Source organism: Scheffersomyces coipomensis (assembly GCF_036884675.1).
Source record: "Scheffersomyces coipomensis strain NRRL Y-17651 chromosome Unknown DFJ63scaffold_1, whole genome shotgun sequence".
Classification (NCBI taxonomy): domain Eukaryota; kingdom Fungi; phylum Ascomycota; class Pichiomycetes; order Serinales; family Debaryomycetaceae; genus Scheffersomyces; species Scheffersomyces coipomensis.
In genome coordinates, this window is record NW_027042892.1 from 1,809,176 (window position 1) to 1,835,337 (window position 26,162).

Consider the following 26,162-nt stretch of genomic DNA (forward strand, 5'->3'; position numbering starts at 1 on the left):
AAACGGTTATAATTTCGATTTTAAATACTTCATATCATCCAATAATGACTGCTCTAATTCATATAATCGATGGAATACAGTGGAGAAGAACTTTGATGCTACACCACGTCTAATCTTAAAGGTAGGTGTAACTACTTCTCTCTCTACCGTTAATGGATTAATTTCAATATGAATATTATGTAATTTTTCATATCCATTCAATTTATCCTTAACTGATTCATTAATATGTCTGAGGAACTTCTTCTTAATATCAACTTTATTCAATTCAAATAATAATTCATCATGAGTAATGTCTAATTTATTATATCCACATTGATCATTAAGGAATTTCAATCCTTTATCAAATTCAACCCCCACAATCCCCACTACATAATTCTTTAATGAATCTCCATGGACATATAATTGGGCAATCAATGGATTCAGCGATAAATACCTATTTTCAATCTTTTCAGGTGAGATATATTCTCCCTGTTGTAATTTAAAGAAATTCTTTACTCGATCAATAATATAGACTCTACCGGTTTGAGGATCAATACGAGCAATATCACCTGTATGAAACCATTCTTCATCATCAAATACATTCTTCGTTTCTTCTAAATTATGATAATATCCTTGAAATACTTGGGGACCTCTAATTAATAATTCCCCTTTTAATTCATTAATATTATATCCCATATCCAGAACATTACGTAATTTGAATTCACCCGTAGGAGAAATACCACCACATGAACCAGGGTTACATTCATAAGCATTTGAATTGGTAATAGCACCAAATGTTTCAGTTAATCCATATAATTGTCTCATTCCAATACTTAAACTTGCCTTTAAATAAATTAACGTCGAGGGAGCTACTGGAGCTGATGCAGTTTGTAACCATTTAACATTTTGTAATCCTAAGAATTCCTTAATGGATCGATATGGGGCATAATGATCAAATTTGGAATTAAACCCAGTTGACCCATCTGATTTGGCTTGTTGAGATAATTTCCAATCAATAATTTCCCCCACTTTACTTTGTTCATCATCATTCATATCTTTAATTAAAGTCTTTATCAATGCTTCGAATTTGGTTAAGATACGAGGAACAATTGAAAAATAATGAGGTTGGAAAACTCGTAAATCTTCAAGTAAATTATTAAACACATCAATCTGTTTCTTATAGATGGTTAATTGAGGAAATCCAAGATAATATCCGGTAGAAAGAGCAAATCCACTTGTTTCTCGTTCATAAATATGCGTCAAAGGTAAGAAAATAAACGCTTTCGATCCATCTCCTCTAGCATGAGGTTCAGTACTAGCTAATAATGATAATCCTGTTACAGCATTAGTTTGAGATAACATGGCCCCCTTAGGTTTGGATCCAGTAGTACCGGATGTGAATGAAATAGTGTATAACGTATCTTTATTAGGAGGTAATTCCTGAATACGTTTGGATGAACCTAATTGTTCAAGTTGGAAAATATCATGAATTTCAATATTTAATTGTTTAGCTTGAGTAATAAGATTAGTAGGAAGGTATTCAATCGGATCCATAGAAACAATTTGAATAATGTTTTCTAATTCCTTACCAAATTCAGCTTTCAATTTCAAAATCGTTTCAATTTTATCAATTGAACAAACCACAATCGGTGATGCCGTCAATTCTAAAATATATTTCGTAACTTCAGGACCTAAGGTATCATATAAGGCAGTATTAGTGATTGAATATGCTGAACATGATAAATCAGTCAAGATCCATTCTAAACGATTGGCAGAAAAAATGGATAAGATAAATGAAGTATTTTGTTCAATTTGTTGATGAGTATTTAAAACTCCACTAAAACCTTTACTGCCATATCTTGACCAATCCCGCAAATGATTCAAAATCAATCGATGCAGATGTAAATTAGCATCGATATATCGATTGGCTGCTAAACTATGAATAATCCCTGATCCTAAATTCTTTTTGCGTTCATTGATTTCAGCATAAGTATAAGATTTAAAATGGTTTTCACTGGAATGAGTGATATAATTATATGGTCTGGCTCCAAGACATGGTTTTGAACCATATAATTCGACGGCATTATTGAATAGTTTAGGATATGTGTCTAAATCAGGATGAATTGATTCAATCAATCTTGAAGTTGAAGTTTTGTTCCTGAAGATAGGGGAATATTTCTCATTATTTGATGGTTTTGAAATAATACTATCATAAATATCATCATCAAAGGGTAAATTGTTGATAGCTTGATGTTTGGAAAGCAGACTATCGTAAAGTGGGTATGATTTGAAGTTAGTCATAATTAGTTAGTTCGTTAATTACTATGAAATCATAATCTATAAAGATGAAATAAAGGTATGTTACACCATATTTATACTGTTGTTTTGATATCCCTTTCCCTAAGCTTTGATTTCCTTCCGCACTTCAAAATTTTACCCCACATTATTTTTTTCACTCCCTCGCACCTTCAATCTCTCACTAAATAAATTTGGTATGGGTAACTTAAATTATCCCATCAATTTCATATTGATTCATTGTTTTGTTTAATGCATATCTATCGCCTCCATATAACTACAATTGAATTGACTTGACCTGAACTAACCTGAAAATACTATTGATTTTGACCTATTTAATCATACTTAATAAACATATACTAGATAAGTTACAACCCCTCCAACCCAATTAAAGCCCACAAAATGAGACGATAATAGACCATAAATTTTTCAAATCGATAATCATTTTATCCTTTATCCATCCTGAATTTGAAAATCAATTCGTTAAATTAAAATTGAACTGTTCCCCACTATCCCATTCCACTACCTTAAAATAATTCATGTATAGAAATAGAACCTTAAATTTTTGGTTAAAGTCCGAATTGAGGTTCGTTTAGCCATGGAAACATCTTTATAATTCCGGGCTTATTCTAAGTTCTGGAAATGGGTATACCTTTATAAACCCGGTTTGGTCTTCTATCTTTGTCTTTGTTACTTCTTATCCACTGGTATTGTATATCTTATTTGATCTGTGGTTGTAACTAATCTTTTATGAGGAGAATCATTAATTTGTACTGGGTAGATTTAGCTTTAAATTTAGATTTACATTTACATTTCCGCGCTTATCCATTTTTCACCACAAATAGACCCCCCATTTAGGCTAAGGCTATACCATAACTGAATTTATTATAGTAGTGGTTCAATTACCATTTCCGTTTCCTATCAAGACACTTATTTATATGTTGAGCATATCTACTACCAGCAATTTTCCTTCCACAATTTTCACAAGGGAAATATCGTGATGTTTCACTAGTTTTTAATTTGATTTTATCTTGACCAAAAATATCTTTATTAGGATCTCTTTGATTGAATTCCTTGGTGTAGGTTTGAGCTGTAGGTATCGATGATGTTTGTTGTGTTCGGGAGATATGATTGGTTAAGGCTTGTAAGGTCTGTTGTCGAATGATTATACTTATCATATCTTCAAATAATGATTCCGCCTATTTATGGGTTAATATTAGATGTCTCTCAAATAAGATATGAATGGAAGTACTTACTACGACATCGAACGTTATACTTTGTTCAGTCATCGTGTGATGGTATGTATCTTTTTATGTATATGTGTTAAGTCTGGATTGACTGACTTGATTGACTGTTTGGCTGTATTAATAAGGCTGTTGTAAACTGAGATCAAAAATTTTCTGTACGACTTCATTTTTTTTCATGACACACAAAAATAGCAAAAGATCACATCCATCAAATTTGTAGTGAATAAATTTTGCAATATCCTAGACAGTAAATGGAAATGCCAATGAATATCAACTGATAATGACCAAGAAAGAGCTACATCTACAGGATGAGATAGACGACGATGAATCAAACATCAATAAGAATGACATTGAAAATAACTATGATATAGAAGATGAAACCCCCGATTGGAAAATATTAACCAGATCATTAGGAAGTGCCAACAATAGTAATAATACCAATGGAACATCAGGTATACCGAAGAGAGGGGATAAAGATTTTGAACCTGATAATACAGATATCCAGACTTCTACTTTACAAGAAAGTAGAGAAGCCATGTATGATGCTATTAGTGGAGTTCGTGGTCATCATCTCAAGCAGAAATTATTATCAATATGGATTGAAGATGAAGAAGATGGAGGATATTCAATTATACCGTTCATGAAGGGGAATTATTTCCGTGATATTGGTAAAGCATATCCTAATCGTCGATATAAGAATTGTATACGGTTGAATCCTATAGAGACGGTTTATTTAGTGGAAAGAGGATCAATGATTATATATCTTGGTGACGAGAAATTTACAAACTACTTAAAAGATGAGGAAGAAGGAGAGTTTAACATTGAAGAGGAATTGGTCCCTGTTGATTTGGAATTATTATATTCCTTAGCATTTATAAACGAGAGATATACGATTGATAAATATCAGGTTTATTCATATTTAAAAAGACATGGATATTTAATACTTGAAGTTGATCCCAAGAAACAACAACCACCACAATGGAAAAGATTAGAACAGTACGAATCAAGTAAAGGTCAATCAAGAAGCATCATATCATGGGGATGGGATTGGAAGAAATGGATACAATCATTTTGGAGACCTTTTCCACCTACTCATTCCTTACATTATTTAACTACTCATTATTTCAAAGTTATTGATATTTTCAAATCATTAAGATTAATTCCTACATATCAAATATATGATAGTTTAAGGAAAACCATCAACACGACAACAACTACTACTTCTACTACTTTGGACGACTATAAGATATCATTTAACGTTTGGAAGCCAGGCAGCCAATTTTCAAAACTGAATCCAAGTCAATTACCCGATTATCAAATTGTAGTAGTCAATACTGATAAAGTTAAATTCCCTACTTTAAAGGTTATACAACGATTAGTAAATACCATAGAATATCGATTCCCCTTTGAACAACCATCCCAAATCCCCACACCACCTGTTATCAAGAAGAACGATAAGATGATTTCAAAACGACAATTGAAATATGATCAACGACAAAAATCAAATCAATCAAAATTAAATACGGCTCAATTGAATAATATCGAATATTTGAAAAAGAGAGATAATTTATTAAAATATGGAAAGACTAGTAAACAATCTAATCGAAATGTGGTTATTGGAGTTATAAACAATGGGATTATAAATTTAATCAATCTTATTGAGAATGAGTTTTCCTTAACGTCTGAATCCGTGATTGATGAATTGACTCAATTACATAAAGAAAAATCTGATATTCATGGTATTGTATATAATGGGGATAAATAGATGTGTATATATATTTTGTAAAATTAAAAGTCATCAGGTTTCCTTTGTGGACCAACTTCTATATTTATTCTCTGATTACGTATGATTAGTGGACGGGGGAGTACAAAGTATGTTGTGCTTGTATCAAAATTGTAGATATTCTTTGGAAAATAAAAATCATCAGGAACTTTCTTAATCATGCAATAAGAGATATCTAAGACACGTAAATTATCAGTGTATGGTTTATTCTCTTCTTTGAAGATGGCAATATCAAAATTATCGATTTTAGTTGATTTTAAATCAAGATAATTTAAATTCGTAGGTGGTAACCAATCTGAAATTGCTAATTTTAAATGATTATCAACAAGTTTCAAAGTTCGAAGATTATCTAGCAGTTGCCAATCTTCATGGAAGGTTAAATCATCAAGGTCATTATAACTTAAATCTAAATAGGTTAATGAAGCTGGAAATATACAATTGTTTATCGAGCTTAAACATTTTATCATTTCTAATCGTTTTAGATTCGATGGGAATTCAATGAAACATTTGGGATCATGATAAAATTTTACGTTTGATAATTTCATGGTTATTAATGAGCTTGGAAATGTGTAATAAAATTCACGATTATGCACATAAAATTCATGATTATGCACAAGATTAGGGTAAATTCTTATACTATCTTCTAAATGACGTTCAATACCTATTTCCAAATATGTCAAACTATCAGGTAATTCACCAATACTTCTAAATTTAGTGAACTTATTATTTCTCAATGTTAATGATTCTAATCCAGTAGGCCAATGGGAAAATTTAACTAGCATATTGTCGTCGATACGAGTACTCACCAAAACAATCGATTTTAACTTACTTGGCCAATTATAGTGTAATGAAGAAAACTTTAAACCGTACCTTCCATTGATAGTGATATGTTCTAAGGATTCCGGTAAACGGCCTAACGTGAAATCAGTCTTTGGGTACGTGATTGATAAATCTCTTAAATTTGTTAAATGATCAACATTGATATTACTAAGACATTTATAAGAAATAGAAGTAAATATTTTTGGTAAGTTTTGCACTAGCTTGGGTAAGGGTTTGAAGTTGTTTAAATTCTCTGCAAAAGTTAAAAACCGTAATAAATATAAATCATCTTTCTTGGGTTCAATTTTAATTGTACTGACAAATTCTGATTCTTCTAAAGTGAGCTTAACAGTGAATACTGTCAAGTTTGGGAAAACAATTAGCTTGCAGAGCTTTTTGACATCAATAACATCTTCCAAATTGATAGCTACTGAAATACGAACATCTTGTATGGATTTTAAAACTTGGAAATTATTAGCTATATATATGGAGACTTTCTCAAAGGTCCCATCAAGATAAACACAGCTGGGCTTATAATAGGATGGCCAACTATCCAAAGTGATTTTCGTATCATGAGTAAATGGTTCATGGTAACTATCAAAGGTTGAACCTACCGCTAATATAGTCGTATTCTTATGAGGGGGACAAATCACAATATGATCTAGGAATTCATGATAGACTTGAGATTCAAAAATATCTAAGTTCATCAAATGTTCCACTGATTCACGAGGGAGGAAATGAATGATAGTAATTAGGATATCATTGGGAAGTAATCTAAAATAATATTTAAGAAATTTAATGCTGTTGACTATCATTGAAAGTATATTTGATAAAGAGTTGTATTTGAATTTGAGTTTTTGAGATTCAAGGTTTGTTTTTATATACACATTTTTATTATGCTAAGTTTTGACTGCAAAATTTGAAAATCTTTTTTCTAATTTTAATCTGCTAAACTTAAAGTATACTCGTGATTTTTTACAATATATTATAATTGAGATAAATAAAGTATATAGTGATTTGGTGTTTTATGTCGCAGAAAGTTTTGTATGCATTCTCTTATTACTTATAATTACATGTGCATTTATCAGTATAAAGTATCCTTTACTGTATTTAAACTGATAAACATTTTCAGGTAAATAAAAGTCATGAGGAACATAAGGAATAAAACAATATGCAAAATTTACGACAAGTAAACTGTGAGTAAATGTTTTATTCTCTTCCTTGAAAATGGCAATATTTAAACTATTGATTTTAGTTGAACTTAAATCGAGATAATTTATATTCTTGGGTGGTAACCAATCAAGAACTGAATTTCGAGTTAAATAAGTATTAGAAAGTTTTAAAGTTTTAAGATTAATAAGTTGCTGCCAGTTTTTAAAACTGATTAGTTCATCGATTTCATTATGGCTTAATTCTAAATATATTAATGATGGCGGGAAATTACAGTGATTTATTGATTTTAAACATCGTGTCATTTCTAATCGTTTTAGATTTGGTGGAAATTCGATATAACAATTAGGATATTTATAAAATTCTATACCTTCTAATTTCAAGGTTGTTAGGGATTTTGGAAAATTATAATAACATTCGTACTGGCCAATATTTTCAACTTGAATTGGAATAGCCCTAAACGATGTAGGTTCAGAGCCTATTTCCAAATACTTCAAATTTTCAGGTAATTCACCAATACTGCTAAATTTAGAGATTTGATTGTTTTTTAAAGTTAATGATTCTAATCCAGCAGGCCAATTGGAAAATTTAGCTATTGTATCATCAGTTATAGAAGTGTTTACTATAACAATTGACTTTATATTAGTTGGCCAATTAAATGATAAATCCGGAAACTCTACTAAATGGCTTCCATTCAAGGTAATACTTTCTAATGTATTAAAATCCGAAAAAGTGGAACTGAACCCTACCCATTTAATTGACAACTCATGCAAATCATAACCATGAACTAAAGTAAATTGATTAACATAGCTACAAGAAATAGAATTGCATGTTGTTGGTTAATGTTGAGTTATCGTAAGAAAGGATTTGCATTTGCTTATATTTTGAGCAAACCTTAAAAAGGGCTTTAAATAGTCTTTATTTGATTCAATTTTAAACATAACTTCAAGTTCTGATATCTTTATATCTTGCCGATTTTGTAAAGAAAATTTAATCGTTAATAATGACAAATTTGGAAAACGAATTAATTTGCAAAAACTGTTAATATTCAAAGTACCGCCTAATTGGATATATATACAAATTCGAATATCTTTTATGGGCTTTAAATAATTGAAATTTTGAGTTATATAATTTTCAATCTCATCAACTTTTCCAATAATATGAACACTATGGGGAATGCAATGTGTTGGCCAACTTTCCAAACTAATTATTGTATCATTACTCCCAAAAACAGAATTTAATGTCACTTTATTATTCCTTAATGCTGTAGATACAATAATATTCTTTAAAAATTCGTGATAAACTTGATGATCAAACCCATTTGTAGTCATCAAGCATTCAACTAACTGAGGAGGGAGTAAATTAATGATATGAATTATGATATCATTAGGTAGCAAATGAAAATAATCAGAAAGAAATTGAGCGTTGTTATCCATGGTTGATGGTGTGTGATGAAGAGAAGTTGCTTAGATTAGAATTATTGAAATTATATTGTTTTACTGACTGCAAAATCAAAAATCCTTTTAGATCAAAATCGCTAAAAATAGAATTAGAAGCTTTTTTTTTGGTTCTAATTTTAACGTACATCTTTGCTGATAAGATAATTGTATTATGTGGGGATATTTTATAGAAGGCGATTAATTCGATATTAATCACTTTTTAATAATCTGAAGTACCTAAATACCTAACTAAATGCAAATCAGTTTAACTCAACTAAATGTAATTCAAACAACTTAAACTAAATTTTAGCCAAAAATAATTAAAAATGGATGAAATAAAATCATACGGGTATGATAACTACAAACAAGGGTCAATTGAAGATAAACTATACAGTAATGTTCAACTTAATTACTTGATATACTAATCGATATTATGTATGCTGAAGTCACTTTAAGTAAGACTTCTGTCAATTGATGCTATGAACTATCATAGTTGATTCGGTTCGTTATAAATTATGACACAAAAATAATGCAATACAAAAAAAACAAAAAAAACAAAAGCGTCATACACCGACCGACTAACTGCTGTTTCATTTAGTTATTGTTAAAGTTTTTATAAAGGAATGCTTAAGTTTAATTGCATTGTACACGCCAATTGAGGTTACAATATTACTATTAATAGTTAATAAGTAAATAAGTAAATAAGTAAATAAAATGAATAAAATGGCTTGGAATTAATTAGCTAAAACTGTGGTACTGTAAGTTAGAATATATATTATGCAATTGATGGCTGAGTTGAGTTGAATTGAATAGAGGTATTTTAAGGAAGTTATGGGAAGGATGAAAATGGTTATGACATAATACATGATTTATCCCACACGACGACAAGACTCCTCCTCAAACCTAAAAAAGAGACATAAAGATTATCTTAATTCGGTAAACGACAAGACAAATTAAGACAATTCAAATTAGATCAAAAAAGATTATTTATATTTATAAGTAAAACTGATTAGAAAAAAAGTTGAACCCCTTTTTCCACTGTAGCGAGTAAGTCTAGGAAGTAAGTAGTAATTGACAACTGGATTATTTTTATATTGTTAATTAAGGGGATCAAAAGGTAATGTGGTGATGGGTTGAATCAATTGAATGATGATTGGTTACACATACTATGACGTTGATTACATCGTGTTTGTTATGTTATTAGATATCCCCCTATATCAGGATATCTAATCTGTATAAATTCTATTACGACAGGTACCACCACCACCAAGAGCAACGACGCGAAATCTTTTTTTGTCTTTTTTATTTTTAAATTTAAATTTAATTTAATTAATTAATTATTTTTTTTTTTTGTTTTGTTTACCTTTTTTTTAATTTAATTTCTTTTTTTTGTTTGTGATCCTGAATCAGAATCAGAATCAAAATAGATCCTTTTTTGTCTGTCTGAATGAGACTGACAGTCATTGTAAAGAGCGAGTGGGACAAATTAAAAAGAAATTTTTTTGTGTCTGTCTGTTTTAGTCTCGATGAATAAAAAATTTTCTCATTCTTTTTTTTTTTTTTTTTCAATTTAGCAATAAGAATCATACAGACACAGACAGACAGACAGACAGTTTATATAGTACAAAATCATTAAATTTTTATTTTTAGCCTTGCAAATGTGCTCAGATGTACGTAGATATTTTTTTTCTTAATGGGCGTGAAATTGTAGTTGTACTGACTGACTTTGACCTCAATGAAATGGATGGGCTTGTGGTCCTGGTAATAATAATAATAACAACTTTATACTTACTTATAACTTCTTCTTCTTCTTCTTCTTACTCCTTTGTATATCAACTTCTTTTAATCAACCCAACCCAACTCATTCCAATCCAATCCAATCAACCAACCATCCCCAAGTCTGGTCTGATCTTCACTCTTAACTTTCACTAATTATAGTTCAATTACCGATCACATTACACCATTATTTTTTTTTCTTTTTCTTTTTCTTTTTCTTATTCATTTTAAACCCATCATCGTTTGTTTGTGGTTGAGTTCATTAAAGATACCATTTTTCATCATTCATCCTTTTCTTATATCCCTTTGGATAAGTTCTTGATCTTTCCCCTTTCTAATATTTATCACCCCTCTTGCATTAGATCAAGCCACTCAACTTCATCCATTATTTATAGAATCATCTTATACTCATACCAAATCATCATTATTTCACATTTAACACATATATACCCTCCTTCCCTCACTTAGTCTATCGTTAATAATATCCATCACAACTTTATCATCATGGCTAGAGATTTAACATCCAATAATCCAAATCATCCTAATATACTGTCATCTGATGATAATAACTCAGATTTAAACTTTGAAGCATCCCATAATCAATCTTCAAACCCTTTCCTTTCTCAAAATGAAGTATCAAATGATCCAAATCAAAATAGGTCTTTATTAATCGATCAAAACTCCATTAATTCTTCTTCAAGATATTCCACTAACTCTGGTGTTCAACCTCCTTCATCTTCAAATATTGATAATCAATATGGAAAATTTAATGCTTATAGTGGTTATTATTCAAAAAATGGTACTTCATCTCATTTATTATCTCATGAAAATAGTTCATCTGAAGATCAAATCACATCTCCAAAACATCAATCTTATCTTAATATTCAAAATTCTTCATCCTTAAATAATAATAATATTCATGTTCCTCCAGAATTCGATAGATATCCTTCTATGGCAGGTTCAAGAGTTGTATCAACCACAAGTTTATCATCTCATTTATATCCTCCTCAAGCTCAACAGCTTCAAAATAGTCAATCCCAAGCTACATCCCAATATGGTGATGATGATCAATCTTCATCAACTTCAAATAAATCAGCATCAAATCCATTTTTAAATAGTGGAGGGGATTTTTCTCCATTTGGTGGATATCCTGCCACTTCATTCCCATTACATATTGATGAAAAGGAACCTGATGATTATTTACATAATCCTGATCCAATTGCTGATGCAGAATATGATAAAAATAGATTTGCTCATGATTTTAAACATATGGATAAACGTTCTATCGGTGGTTTAATTGGATTTATTGTATTATTTTTAGGTGCATCAGCTATATTTGTCATTTTACCTGCTTTAACTTATTCAGGTATAACTTCAGGTTATAAACCTCAAGCTTATGAAATTTTAACTCATTATCAATATCCTTTATTAAGTGCTATTCGTACCGATTTAGTCGATCCTGATACTCCTCAAGATGCTTTAACTCATATAAGTAGAAATGGTGATACTTGGAATTTAGTATTTAGTGATGAATTTAATATTGAAGGTCGTACTTTTTATCCAGGTGATGATCAATTCTTTACTGCTCCAGATTTACATTATGATGCTACTAAAGATTTAGAATGGTATAGTCCTGATGCGGTAACTACGGCAAATGGTACTGCCACTTTAAGAATGGATGCTTATCAAAATCATAATTTATTTTATAGATCAGGTATGTTACAAAGTTGGAATCAATTTTGTTTTACTCAAGGTATGATTCAATTTTCTGCTCGTTTACCAAATTATGGTACTATTTCAGGGTTATGGCCTGGTTTATGGACTATGGGTAATTTAGGTAGACCAGGTTATTTAGCTACTACCGAAGGGGTTTGGCCTTATTCTTATGAAGCTTGTGATGCTGGTATAACTGCCAATCAATCATCTCCCGATGGTATTTCATATTTACCAGGTCAAAGATTAAATAGTTGTACATGTCCTGGTCAATCCCATCCAAATCCTGGGGTTGGTAGAGGTGCTCCTGAAATTGATGCCATTGAAGCTGAAGTTGGTACTTTACCAAATGGTGAATCATTAGGAGTTGCATCTCAATCATTACAATTGGCTCCTATGGATATTTGGTATATTCCAGATTATGATTTTGTTGAAATTTATAATTTATCAATTACTACTATGAATACTTATGCTGGTGGTCCATTTCAACAAGCTTTATCAGCCACTACAACTTTAAATGAAACTTGGTATGAAAGAAGTGTTGATGGAGTTACTAATTATCAACATTATGGTTATGAATTTCTTAATGATGATGACACTGGTTATATTCAATGGTTTGTAGGAAATGATCCTACTCTTACTGTTCATGCTACTGCTTTACATCCAAATGGTAATATTAATTGGAGAAGAATTTCCAAAGAACCAATGTCAATTATTATGAATCTTGGTATTTCAAATAATTGGGCTTATATAAATTGGCCATCTATAAATTTCCCTGTCACTATGTCGATTGATTACGTTAGAGTATATCAACCTGCTAATGAAACCAATGTCGGTTGTGATCCTGCTGATTATCCAACTGCTGAATATATCGCTCAACATTTGAATATTTATGAAAATGTGAATTTAACATCATTCGAAGATGGTGGTTATACATTCCCAACCAATAAATTAACAGGATGTTAGTCATATATCAAACAATTCTCCCCCAACATATTATACTTTCTATTTATTATTATTATTATTATTATTAGGTTTGATTTTTGTTTTAGTTTTTAAGGTTTAACATATTTTGTATTTCTTTTATTGTTTTATATCATAGATTTTCTATAAAATTATATAATAAAATACATTCATACATTTAATAACTCTTTATCAATCAAAATTATATAATTCGTAATATGTCGAAGAGTGGCTCATAATTGAAAGTTGTTATCCGAATGTAAGTTAGAATAAGCGTTATATTGATTCAATCGGGTCGGGTCGCACCAATGACTATCATCATAATTCACACCAGTATAATGCAAATTGATTAATTTCAAACATGAGGTTTCAACACTGTGGATAACTAACCATTCACTGTGGATATGAAACATCAAGACTAAAAAGAGAAAACTGCAAGTGACAGTAAGTTCTTACGGCTGGTGAGTAGGGGATGATGATAAGTGAATTTTAAAGTTTTTTTAGCGCTTAATGTTTTATTTCGCAGCCACAGTTTGATTGATTTCGTTTAATGAATGGGGATTGTGGTGGATTGGAATGGTTTATGAAAAATTTATATATATAAACGTGAATAATATCCCTGCTACCTGTTTGGAAATGATTTAGAGTGTTGTGACTGAAATTAGATAAATATTAGATCATGACTAAGTTAGATATCGAATCAATTGCTATAATCGGAGCAGGACCAGGAGGACTTGCATCCTTGTATGAATTTCTTCATACCAATCAGGATGGTACATCAACTGTTGGTGAACATCAATCCACCAATCCCAAATTCAAAAAGATTGTCGCCTTTGAACAAAAGGATAAAGCAGGTGGGATTTGGTCTGCTCAACCTACTTTTGAACCAGATTTAGCTATTCCACCTCAAGATTTATTAGATACTGAAAAGTATAATGATCCAAGTGTTATTCATCCTTTACCTAAGATTCCAACTGGATTGGAACATGCAACGTTTGAAAAACCAGTGGAAGTCAAGGAAGATAAATTATCTAACGAGTTAGAATGGAAAGCTTCTGGTATTTTCCCTGATTTATTCACTAATATTCCTTCAAGATTCACAAGATTTTCTTATCTTGACAATGAACCAGAATATCTTGATGAAAAAAGAATCATCTATCCATTTTTACACCATCAAGAACAAACTGGTAGATTAGAAAAATTTATCAAGAATGAGAAATTATATGATCATATTAGAGTCAATTCTACCGTTGAACAAGCTACCAAGACTTCAGATGGGAAATGGTTATTAACTGTTAGACAAAAGGATACCACTAACCATAAAGAACATTGGTATACTGAGAAATTTGATGCTATTGTGATCTCCAATGGTCATTATACTGTTCCTAACATCCCCCATATTGATGGATTGGCCCAATTCAATAAAAACTTTCCTGGAGTCTTAAATCATACCAAAAATTACAGAAATCAAGATGAATATAAAGATAAGAAGGTTTTAATTGTAGGAGGTAGTATCAGTACTGTTAATATCTTACAGTATGTGGTTCCAGTTGCTAAACAAGTGATTAATTCAAAGAGAGGTCCTCATTATGTGTTTGAATGGATTAATGACGGTTTAGTTTCGAAAGGTATTGAGCCTAAGGGTACTATTAAAAAAATTGATCCAGTTTCTGGAGAATTCTTCTTTGAAGATGGTAGTTCAGAACAGGGATTTGATAAAATTATTTTAACTACTGGTTATCATTACCATTATCCATTTTTAAATCATGAAGATGGTGGTGTGAAAGTTATTAATCCATCTAATCTTTCCAGAGTTGGTGGTCTTTATTATGATACTTTTTCAGTTGAAGATCCAACTTTAGCTACCGTTGGTGTTGCTGTCTCTCCATTGAATTTCCATACCATCGAAGCAAGTGCCGCTGCTGTTGCTGGTGTTTGGTCAGGTAAGAAAACTTTACCTACCAAGCAAGAACAATTACAATGGGAACAAGTTCAAATTAAGAAGACGGCCGATAATTTATTCTTCCATTATTATACTCATAAAAGTGCTAAACCTGATTTGATCCATTATATCAATATGCTGCAATTGGTAGATATAACCCATTAGAGAAGGATGAACCTCATCTTGTTGAAATTGAACTTGGAGTAAATAATCTTGAAAAGTTATACTACGGCTTGAAAGATGGAACTTTACCCAAGAGTAAGACTGTTTTACAATCTTAGATGTTTAATTCTGTTTTAGATATATAGCGATGTACTAGTAATAAATATGTTTGATAAAAGTATTGTAAGGTGGTAGCAACAATGTAACCTAATTAGGGAATATTTCCTTATCTCAATCTCCTGAAGTGCTAGATTAATCAATATATATCGATATCGAGTCTACCTTTCGGGATTTTCAACGATCTATAGCGTAATAAATATCTGATACGGTTAGAATGGTTACTTTACCATCAAAATCAAGTTATATCTCAGTAACAAACCATTGAGAATTAAGATTATCTCAAAAATCAAATTTTAAAGCCTGATTTTTCTCCGCAGCCACAGTTTAATATTTGGATCGTACAATTTTGGAACCACTTTCAAAATTTTCATAATCAAATAGTGTTGAAGTTAAATTCTCTTTCGTCAATTTAATATAAATAATTTAGAAAATCATTCATTTATACAAGTTAGATATTTTGGTATAGAACATTATAGTAATGACCAAATTAGATATCGAGTCAATTGCTATTATTGGTGCAGGTCCAGGTGGAATTGCATCATTATATGAATTTCTTCATACTAATAAAGATGGAACATCAACAGTTGGACAAGCTGTTTCGACTAATCCAAAGTTTACCAAGGTCGTTGCTTTTGAACAAAAGGATACTGCTGGAGGGATATGGTCAGCTCCTCCTTCATTTGATAAAACCGATTTAGCTATTCCACCTCAAGAAATCTTGGATACTGAAAAATATAATGATGCAAGTGTGATTCATCCTCCTGCTAAAGTACCAGAAGGGTTAGAAGGAACAAGTTTTGAAAAGCCTTTGGAATTGAAAGAGAATAAGTTATCCAGTGATTTAGAATGGAAGGCTTCTGGTATTTTCCCTGATTTATTTTCTAATATTCCTTCGAGATACATGAGATTTTCATATATCAAAAATGAACCAGAATATCTTGATCGAAGTAGAACCATCTACCCTTTCATACATCACCAAGAACAAACTGGTAGATTTGAGAAATTCATCAAAGATGAAAAATTATATGATAATATCAGAGTTAATTCTACGGTTGAACGAGTTACCAAAACACCAAATGGAAAATGGATTGTGACCGTGAGACAAAAAGATCCTATTCACAATAAAGAATATTGGTATAATGAACAATTCGATGGTGTTGTGATTTCTAACGGTCATTATACCCTTCCAAATATCCCTCGTATTGAAGGATTATCTCAATTTAACAAAAACTTTCCTGGTGTTTTGAATCACGTTAAGAATTATAGAAATCAACATGATTATAAAGATAAGAAGGTTTTGATAGTAGGAGGTAGTATAAGTACCATTAATCTGTTACAATATATTGTACCTGTTGCCAAACATGTGGTTAATTCTAAAAGAGGTAAACATCTTGTATTTCCATGGATCAATGATGCATTAGTTTCTAAAGGTATTGATTCCAGGGGTACTATTGAAAGAATTGATCCTGTCACAGGTGAATTCTTCTTTAAGGAAGGTGCTTCCGAAAAGGGATTCGATGAAGTACTTTTCACAACTGGATATCATTTCAATTATCCATTTTTAGACCAAAATCATGAAGGTGTCAAAGTTATAAACCCTTCGAATTCTTCAAGAGTAAGTGGTCTCTACTACAACACATTTTCCATTGATGATCCTACCCTAGCTACAGTTGGTGTAACATTATCGACATTGAATTTCCACACCATTGAATCAAGTGCTGCTTCTATTGCTGGTGTGTGGTCTGGTAGTAAGACTCTACCTTCCAAACAAGAGCAACAAAAGTGGGAAGAAGATCACCTTCATGATACCAAAAATAATATTTCTTTCCATTATTATACTCATAGACAAGCTAAAGCTGGTATCATTGATCCTTTATTCCAATATGCTCCTGAAGGAAGATACAATCCATTAGAATTTGATGAACCTTACCTTAGTGATGTTGAAACTGGTATACAATCCATTGAAAGATTATTCTACGGCTTGAAAGACGGTACCATCCCCAAAAGTAAAACTCTCTTACAATCTTAGACCCCGTTTAGATTTAATGATTCTCGTATTAGACTTTCCTTCTTGTATTTGTAATGAATGATTTGATATGATTTATTCTTTCTGTAATTGTGTAAAAAAAATATGGTAGCAGCGCGGTGCGGATGTTTTAATTGATTGGGGGTGTCATACATATCCCTGCTCCACATTAAAAAAGAGAGAGGGGACAAATCTATTTATATCACAATTGATGATAGAACTTCAATAGTTATGAAGGAAGGGAACAACAAAGGGGGTCAAGTCATGAATGAACCTACGTTGAACTTCCATGTTCAGACCAATATCAGTCAATTCAAAATCCCCAATGAATTGATTAAGAAGAACTTTAAGACGATCCAAAAATTGATAGAAAAGGAAAAGAAACAGTTAACTGATGATGTATCTAAGATTAGAAAGAATCCCAAATTGTCAAAGGAGATGAAATTAGGGATGATTCAAAAGATCATTCGTAATTTCGAAGGATTCCAAAAGAAATTGAAAGTGGCTATAGAAAGAGATCAAGAATTACAATCAAGAATCATAGCTAGAATTGATCATTTATCATTATTGAATGATTATTGCTTAGCTCAAGACCAGACTCCAATTACTAAAAGTAAAGGAGGAAAAGATGGCGAAGAAGATGGCGACGATGAAGATGATCACCATGATCATGATGATGAGAAGGAAGAATCTACTGCAGCACCTCCAAAGGACGACAATGATAAATACCTCAACCTCCGTGATCCAAATTTAATAAATTGGTATCGTGATCAAACCAATCTTTTAATCATTGATTATTTGATCAAGTCCAACACTGGTACAGGAGAAAATATCGGATTAGTGTTGTTGAACAGTTTATCCGAATCCAATCCTAAGTATAAAAAGTTAATTGATTATGATTTATTTGAAAATTTTAATAAGGTTTATGTATCAATTATGGAACATCATGATTTATCATTAATTATCGAATGGTTTAGCGAGAACAAGAATTTATTAAAAAAGTTGAATTCGAATTTAGAATTTGAGATTAATTATTGTAAATTCCTATCATTGATTGAAAAGGGTGATGTTAATGAAGCTATTAAATTCTCCAATATTTATCTTTCTCCATATGGTAATAAGGATAACTACCAACAAAATGATCTAATAAATCACACAAATAACTTCTCAAGGATGAAACAAATTGGAGGATTATTAGTTTACTTATCATTGAATACAAAGAATAACAGCAACAACACACCAGCTGCAAGTATATTTGCCAATACTGCCAATAGACTTATGTCATCAAGGTTGAGAAGTAGTGCTAACGGTAATAATAACAATAGTGTCATTATTGGTACTGCTCAAAATGAATTTTCAAGTAATATGTTAATCAATTCACCAAGATTCCATGAATATGAAAAGCTCTTATCTGATGAAAGATGGGAAAGTTTGTCAAAATGTTTTATTGAAAACTTCACCAAGCTTTATGGAATTTCTAAAAATTATCCAATTTTCGTTTATTTATCAGCTGGGTTATCAAGTTTAAAGACAAAATCTTGTTATCATAATACTGAAAATACCATATTTAGAAATGTACCTGCAACCAATGAAACAGAGTCCACCAAGGAGACGGCGAATGATGAAAATGTTTACAAGAAAGATCTTGCAGTATTGACTAACAAGAAATATAGAGGTCCAAATCAATATTATAAATTATTAAACAAGATTAATAATTGTCCTGTGTGTTCGCCAGAATTATTCAAATTAAGTAGAAACTTACCATATGCTGAATTAATCACGAATATCTTTGATAATCCATTCAAATTACCTAATGGGAACATTTATCCATTTGATAAGTTATTGAATCCTTCAGAAAAATTCTTATCAGAAAAGAATACCCTCCTTAGAATGAATAAGATCAAAGATCCATTAACTAGAGAAATCTTCTTAATTGATAATTGTGTGAGAGTTTATCCAGCATAAGTTCTATTTCTTCTATTCCCCCATTTGTCATCTCTCTTCTTTTTATATACCTTTGTTTGCTTTTGCAGGTCACTTATTGACCTTTGGTTCCTGGTTATGGTTATATTTTTAGGTATCGGTTCTCTTTTATGGTGTTCAGGCTATTATTACTCTTCTCTACATGTTACGTCTCTAATGTTTATGTTCTGCTCTATCTTGTTTTGTTCTCTTTTAATAAATTTCTTTTTTCATTTACCTCTATAAAATGGTTGGTAAACTAATAATATACAAGTTCTTCTTATTTAATTAGTCTGAATCATCTTCATCTTCTCCCTTTTTAGATTTAGTTTTGGGTTTGAATTTTTCAAATACATATATTCTAGCATCTCTTTCAGGAGCAGGTTTCGTGGTATCCCTTGTACTATTAGTTCTTCTATGATGATATTGTGGAAACATAGTCCAATCAAATTTTCCAGATCTCTCCACTTTATAATCATGACTTCTGGCCAAGATCTTTATATTCCACGAATTATATGGTTCACCTTCGAATAAACTCAAGACGATCTTTCCTTCTTGATTATTACTATCACTACTTTCACCATACCCTCCGAAATCATTGGTGATACCACTGTTAACAAGTTTGAACACCTCTATGGAACTTTTGATATATTCAAGAACCAACTTTTGATGGTCTCGTATATTTCTATCCATATCTTTCATCCCACGACCAGTATGAGGGAAATTAAACATTATATAATTCAAATTACCTCGTTCGGTAAATAATTGATTATGATGATTTGTTCCTGATTTCTTTTGTTTACTATTAGGGATTAATTTAAGTGAACCGACAAGATCTGTAGCATCGATACTATGTAAGACTTTGACTCCATTTTCCTTTAATACGGCGAGGTTTTCTTCAATATTGGGATATTTCTGGTTTAATTCTTCTAATGAATCAAATGAAGTTGCAAGTAAATTCTGAGGAAGAATCAAATTCTCTTCTATTATAGACACTGCAAATGAAAAATCACCTTCTCCAACAAGTAAGACTTTATTATCCTTAGTAAATGGAATCAATCCCTTCTGATTAGCTTGTTGTTGTTGTTGTTGTTGCTGCTGCTTCTGTTTATTATTGTTACCTCCTCTTTTGATTTGTTTCTCTTTTTGAAGCTTTTGATCATTCTGAATTTCAAGTGATTTGGCTAATTGCTTTTTCTTGGCTTCATAACTTGAATGTCTTGCCAATGCTCCTTTTAACCCTTTCTTGTTTCCAAGCATCCCCTGTAATTTCCTTCCCATGGTGTATTGGTTGCTTCTATACTAGTATCAATTAGAGATGGTACTCTAAATTTTTCATTTGATGATCTTCGCGATACTTTTTTTCTAATTAAGCGCTACAGATTTTATAATTTTTATAAAATTATCATATACCGTAATTATTCTTCTATACGTAAAAGTAGAAAAACTATAAATGTACTTGAGCTTCAGCTATATGTAAGTCGATAATGGAACTATCTTCTTCCGTATATTGATATCCAGTAGTTGTAGCCGAGGTAGTAGTATTCTTTACATTCATTAATTCTTCTTCATCGCTACTGCTACTAAGTTCATAATCATCATTACTTGAAGGTTGAGTGACATTTTCTGATGAATTGTTATTAGCTTCTGCATTCAATTTAGTACGGTAAGAAGATGAAACACTGCCATTTTCAATACCATTAGCGTCATTTTCAATTTCATCATCTTCATCATCATTTTCAACTTCTTGAGATGAAGTTATTATTGATTCAGTTTCTGGTTCACTATCAGATAAATCTTCTAATGTTTCTTTAAATCCATCATCAAATTCATAAAATAACATAAATGTCCCTTGACCACCATTCAATACTTCACTTTCATCAACCACATAAACTGATTCATCACTTATTCTCCACCATGTACCTCTTAATTTACGGTAACATATATAATGACCATAATTATGAGTACCGTAATGGATTATAACGGCAGTTAAATTATACAATAATCTTGGATCAACTTGATTTGGAACTTCAATGTTTTCATCATCAGCTGTACTTATACCAGTTGAACCTGACTCCACAGTTGGAACGTCATCTTCAGAAGATATAGAAGAATCAGATGGTGGAGTGGTATTTGAAGTAGATAATGTTGGTTGATCTGGTTTAGAAGAAGTTGGTTGATCGGCAATGATTGTTCTTTCATCTTGCTTTCTGAACGGTAATCTAGCATCCATATTAATATCCTTTGGTTCAACGACATAATCAGTTAAATTTAACTTATCAGGGAATGTCACATTACTTGGATTTTTCACAATGGCATAAGATCTTGGATCAAAAACTGATCTATTGATATGAATAGATAATAATGGTGGAGGTCTTGATAAGTAGATTTGTTTTGATTTTCTTGATTTTTTAATTTGTTTTTTGATAGTTAATTTTTCAAATATTTCATCCGTAATATGAGGTTGTAATAATTCTTGATCGATAAGATTCAATCTATTACTGAATTGTTCAATTAATCTTTCATTCATTGGATTTGATTCCTTTTCTTTTAATTCTTGTAAAGTTTCTAATAAGAACTCTTTAGTTTGATTTAATCCGCATCTATTACAATTAACATCTTCAATTATTTCAGGAGTAATCCATTCATTTAATAATGTAGGTAATTCGAAACTTGATGAAGAATAATAGGATGAAGTTAAAGAATTTTGAGGTAAATTAAGACTTAATCCACTGATGACGGAATACCTTATACCACCAACTTCACCACAAGTTAAACACCCAATTCTTTCTGCTGAGATACCATCAACAGGTGTAATTAATTCCAAAGGATATACTTTATGATCAGAATCAGTTAAATTAGGATCAACTTGATTGGCAGGCACATAAACTTTACCTAATTTACCTAATTCTTCAATACCAGATATTACTTTATACAAGTTTGATATTTCAATGAATTTTTCGGCTTGTTTTAAGGAAGAAACTTCTGATTCTGGTTCTGGGGTAGAGAATCTTGATGATGTCATTTTCTTATACTCACGTTCTAAGATATTCATTACTAATTGATAAAATTCTTGAGCATCTTCTTGATTATAACCTGAAAAGAAATTTTGTTTAGGACCATTAGGCATTTTATTTAATAATGGTTTGGTACTGAATTCTTTCCCTCTGGTACCATATTTCCCATTCACATTATCCAAAAGAGTCTTTAAAGCATTAGTAAAGATTAAATCAGATCTTGGTTGAGATTTGCCATCGACATTATTGAAATTGGTATATAAATAAGAATCAATAAATTGCATAAATTGACGAGAAGATGCAAGGGATTGTATTACAGAATTCATGAAACATGTATTACCATCATTACTTATACCTCCAACCACTCCACCATTCTTAATGGCGAAACGTTGTAATTTTGATTTTTTATAAGGTAAGAATCTATTTCCTGAACCTCCACGATTAGTGAATCTATTGTTATACATGATATCACCAAGTTTATGAAATAATTGAACGAGATTAAATGAAGGTTGTTGTTTGTACTGACCACTGAAGTAATATAAACTAACGATAATTAAGATGATAGTCCCAGTAACAGTGAATTTTTTGGATAATTTTGAATTTAAATCAAGGATTGATGATGATGATGATGACGAAGTAAAGAGAGACGAAGAAGAAGAATAAAAAGAAGAATGACGATGCTGACCACTACCAAGTGTAAATAAATCGGTGAAGAAGTTAGTTAATGTCACTTTGAATGAATCGTTTTCGTCAGTTAATAAATCAATCAAGGTTAAAACAATAGGGATAAATGCTAATAGGGATAATACCACTTGTTTCTTATTGAAGTTGTAGTAATTGTTATTATTCTCAGAAGCGGAAGATGATGAAGATGAGGATGAAGATATAAACAAGTCTGCTTCTGGTAATGATGACATAAAGAAAAGATGGTGATGTTCCTTTCCCTTACTGGTAGATATGTTGGATTTGGGATGATGAGACTGTAACGGGATGAACGAGATCTCAATTGGAGTGGATCCTTTGCGATGGATTCAACAAAGTAGATCAGATGTAGTGTATTTGAAGGTGATATATCACTTCTTGTATCACTGGTATCGTATTATAACACTGTCTATCCTTTAAGCAGTAAACTATTTTGATCGTAAAGGGTTCTTAAATAAATTTTTAAATTAAATTTTTTTTGCTTTGCTCAGCATAACAAAAATTAAAAAAAAAAAAAAAAATCTGATTGTGAAAAATCAAATTTTGTGTCATCAACTTATAACTACAAGAACAACTACGACTAATATGGAACAGATAATTTGATATGTATTATAAATCAATCTATGTATGTAGAGAGAGAGCTATAACAATCATGAATTATGATTTTTCAAGTGTTTTTTAATATGATAAAAAGGGTAAACAAAGGGAGATAAAAAGACAAAGAGGAGGGAAAGATAGAATCGAGTAAACTTTTGCAGAATAAAATCAACTTATCCAACTTCTAATAATTGTAAATAAATTTAATATAAATGGGGAGATAAAAAAATATAATCAAGCAAGATAGCTCTAGTAAAATAGTAGTAGATAGTACTAGTAATAAAAAAATGGACAAAAATAAGCAACGACAACTAACAAATTGGCATTATCAAAAAAAGATAAGATATAAACAACGGCAAACACCAACTTTTAAGGGTTATAAAACAAAAACAAAGATAATCAGTGAATTCAAAATCTTTATTTATGGTCTACCTTGACCATACATATTTGGTGGTGGAACACCTCTAACAAAGTTTTGGAATTGACCATGACCCATTGGAGGTCTATCTTTACCCCAACCACATTTCAATGGACGACCATTAACGTTGAATCCAGCCAATTGAACAATGGCTAAGGCAGCACGTTCATGACTATCATATTTAACAAAAGCACATCCTCTTTCAGGATGGAATTTGAAATCAACAATATATCCGAAATTTTGCACTAATGGAATAATATCATTTTGTTGAGTAAAATGAGCAATATTTCCCAAATAAACAGTGGTTTGCCATGATGGAGTTTGTCTTAAAACTATATCATAAGATTGAGGAGACATAACTGGAACATTATTATTACCATTATTATTACCAGCATTACCATTGTTAAGTTCACCATTGGCGGAAAGACTTGGATTTAAATTTCCAGCTTGAACTTGTTGTTGTTGTTGCTGTTGTTGTTGAGGTGGAGGAGGTAAACCATTATTATTTTGTTGGAATTGAGGAGGAGGTGGGATTCCACCAGCATTACCCCCATTTGGAGCTAATGAATTATTCAATTGTTGTTGTTGCTGTTGTTGTTGAGGAATACCACCAATAAGTTGAGGAGGTAAAATACCATTATTATTATTGTTGTTGTTATTAACGTTTCCATTAAAGGGTCTAAATTGTTGATTATTCGGTAATCTATTGTTATTGTTATTATTATGATGATTATTATGATGTTGATGTAAATTATTATTATGACGATTATTTAAATTATTATGATTATTATTATGTCTAAAATTTTGAGATTGATTTTGATTATTATGAAGTTGTTTATGAGAAGCCCAATTACATCTAATAGCTCTACCATTTAACCATTCACCATTCATAGTTTGTAAAGCTAATTCAGCATCTGATTCAATTGAAAAAGTAACAAAACCATAACCTCTTGATCTTGAAGTTTGCATATCCCACATAACATGAGCTTGCTTTAATGAATTAAATTTAACAAAAGCATTCTTTAAAGCTTCATCATCAACTTCAGGAGATAAATCACCCACGAAAATATTAAATACAGGTTCATCATTTTCAGAAAGATTATTATTAACCACATTTGATGATTGATAAGCCCAATTAATCTTAAGTTCAACATTATTTAAAATATGACCATTGAAAGATCTTAAAGCAACATCAGCAATTTGTGTATTTTCAAATTCAACAAATGCATAATTAAAACCGGGTTTATTTTTATCATTTAAAATTTTAATGGTTTGAATTGGACCAGCCACTAAGAATAATTCACGTAAATTATCTTCAGTTAATGCACTATGTAAATTACCCACATATAAGATTTTATTAGATACTTCACGACCACCTTCGATAGCAGAAGCTGGGTTGGCAGCGTGTTGTTGTTGATCAAGTTGTTGTTGATCAAGTTGTTGTTGATCGTCACCTTCAACACCACCTTCAAGTGGAGCTTGTTGTTGTTGTTGTTGTTGTTGCTCAGCATCGATAACGACTGATTGATCAACGACAGCTGGAACAGAGTCAGAGACTGGAGATGGTTCAACTGGAGTTGATTGTTGTTGTTGTTGTTCTTGATCAGACATTTTTAGGAATTGAAAAATTAATGATAATAATTAATATGAAAAGGAATGAATGAATAAAAGTAAGTAAACAAGGAATAAAATAGAATAAAATAATGAAAATTAATCTATTAAAACTATTGATAAGGAAAAGACTTAATAAAAATCAGGATAATCTATCGATAGTGGAGTGAGTTGTTAATTTTGAAAATTTCGTTCACAAGTGAAAAATAACGACACGTTAAAAAGTGAGTTAAAGATTTTATTTTGACAAACGGGGTGTGAAAGACTTTTAACAAGGATATATGATTGATATAAAGGAAGACGACTTGATATTAAACGATAAACAGTTATAAAAAGTAGTAGTTAAATTTTGATCGGAGTCGACGAAGTATGGAGGACGTGATATGTGGATAAGACCAGACAAGGATTGTTGCTTTGATTT

The 26,162-nt window shown here is 31.0% G+C and overlaps 11 protein-coding genes across 11 annotated transcripts; 5 read left to right on the forward strand and 6 right to left on the reverse strand. All coding sequences in view use genetic code 12, as the record gives it.

Moving 5' to 3' along the window:
* Nucleotides 1-6: 6 nt before the first annotated feature.
* FAA2 (Faa2p) lies at nucleotides 7-2,280 on the reverse strand (the record flags this gene model as incomplete). The annotated part of the gene is made up of 1 exon (XM_064904659.1): nucleotides 7-2,280. The coding sequence occupies one exon, from the start codon at nucleotides 2,278-2,280 to the stop codon at nucleotides 7-9; it is 2,274 nt and encodes a 757-aa protein (XP_064764981.1).
* An 896-nt stretch (nucleotides 2,281-3,176) lies between these two features.
* On the reverse strand, nucleotides 3,177-3,563 carry DFJ63DRAFT_333125 (SAGA histone acetyltransferase complex subunit; the record flags this gene model as incomplete). Its single annotated transcript, XM_064907800.1, has 2 exons — nucleotides 3,177-3,473; nucleotides 3,534-3,563. 2 exons carry the CDS (start codon nucleotides 3,561-3,563, stop codon nucleotides 3,177-3,179), a joined length of 327 nt encoding a protein of 108 aa, XP_064764982.1.
* A 238-nt stretch (nucleotides 3,564-3,801) lies between these two features.
* DFJ63DRAFT_310792 (tRNA splicing endonuclease subunit) lies at nucleotides 3,802-5,286 on the forward strand (the record flags this gene model as incomplete). Its single annotated transcript, XM_064905646.1, has 1 exon — nucleotides 3,802-5,286. One exon carries the CDS (start codon nucleotides 3,802-3,804, stop codon nucleotides 5,284-5,286), a length of 1,485 nt encoding a protein of 494 aa, XP_064764983.1.
* A 1,757-nt stretch (nucleotides 5,287-7,043) lies between these two features.
* Nucleotides 7,044-8,729, reverse strand: DFJ63DRAFT_338280 (uncharacterized protein; the record flags this gene model as incomplete). The annotated part of the gene is made up of 2 exons (XM_064908662.1): nucleotides 7,044-8,103; nucleotides 8,188-8,729. 2 exons carry the CDS (start codon nucleotides 8,727-8,729, stop codon nucleotides 7,149-7,151), a joined length of 1,497 nt encoding a protein of 498 aa, XP_064764984.1. The 3' UTR covers nucleotides 7,044-7,148.
* A 2,283-nt stretch (nucleotides 8,730-11,012) lies between these two features.
* DFJ63DRAFT_301944 (SKN1/KRE6 family beta-glucan synthesis-associated protein) lies at nucleotides 11,013-13,288 on the forward strand (the record flags this gene model as incomplete). The annotated part of the gene is made up of 1 exon (XM_064905452.1): nucleotides 11,013-13,288. One exon carries the CDS (start codon nucleotides 11,013-11,015, stop codon nucleotides 13,185-13,187), a length of 2,175 nt encoding a protein of 724 aa, XP_064764985.1. The 3' UTR covers nucleotides 13,188-13,288.
* Nucleotides 13,289-13,367: 79 nt separating this feature from the next.
* On the forward strand, nucleotides 13,368-15,407 carry DFJ63DRAFT_339542 (flavin-containing monooxygenase; the record flags this gene model as incomplete). Its single annotated transcript, XM_064908714.1, has 2 exons — nucleotides 13,368-15,229; nucleotides 15,292-15,407. The coding sequence occupies exons 1-2, from the start codon at nucleotides 13,864-13,866 to the stop codon at nucleotides 15,405-15,407; spliced, it is 1,482 nt and encodes a 493-aa protein (XP_064764986.1). The 5' UTR covers nucleotides 13,368-13,863.
* Nucleotides 15,408-15,588: 181 nt separating this feature from the next.
* On the forward strand, nucleotides 15,589-17,551 carry DFJ63DRAFT_28993 (flavin-containing monooxygenase). The gene has a single exon (XM_064905275.1). The coding sequence runs from the start codon at nucleotides 15,887-15,889 to the stop codon at nucleotides 17,435-17,437; it is 1,551 nt and encodes a 516-aa protein (XP_064764987.1). The 5' UTR covers nucleotides 15,589-15,886; the 3' UTR covers nucleotides 17,438-17,551.
* Nucleotides 17,552-17,698: 147 nt separating this feature from the next.
* On the forward strand, nucleotides 17,699-19,399 carry DFJ63DRAFT_282034 (glucose-induced degradation complex subunit; the record flags this gene model as incomplete). Its single annotated transcript, XM_064904623.1, has 2 exons — nucleotides 17,699-18,723; nucleotides 18,796-19,399. 2 exons carry the CDS (start codon nucleotides 17,699-17,701, stop codon nucleotides 19,397-19,399), a joined length of 1,629 nt encoding a protein of 542 aa, XP_064764988.1.
* DFJ63DRAFT_28469 (25S rRNA (uracil2634-N3)-methyltransferase) lies at nucleotides 19,324-20,782 on the reverse strand. Its single transcript, XM_064904832.1, has one exon. The coding sequence runs from the start codon at nucleotides 20,675-20,677 to the stop codon at nucleotides 19,685-19,687; it is 993 nt and encodes a 330-aa protein (XP_064764989.1). The 5' UTR covers nucleotides 20,678-20,782; the 3' UTR covers nucleotides 19,324-19,684.
* A 61-nt stretch (nucleotides 20,783-20,843) lies between these two features.
* UBP1 (ubiquitin-specific protease) lies at nucleotides 20,844-22,877 on the reverse strand (the record flags this gene model as incomplete). The annotated part of the gene is made up of 1 exon (XM_064907364.1): nucleotides 20,844-22,877. One exon carries the CDS (start codon nucleotides 22,875-22,877, stop codon nucleotides 20,844-20,846), a length of 2,034 nt encoding a protein of 677 aa, XP_064764990.1.
* Nucleotides 22,878-24,133: 1,256 nt separating this feature from the next.
* Nucleotides 24,134-25,741, reverse strand: DFJ63DRAFT_333133 (uncharacterized protein; the record flags this gene model as incomplete). The annotated part of the gene is made up of 1 exon (XM_064907801.1): nucleotides 24,134-25,741. One exon carries the CDS (start codon nucleotides 25,739-25,741, stop codon nucleotides 24,134-24,136), a length of 1,608 nt encoding a protein of 535 aa, XP_064764991.1.
* Between the last annotated feature and the right edge of the window lie 421 nt (nucleotides 25,742-26,162).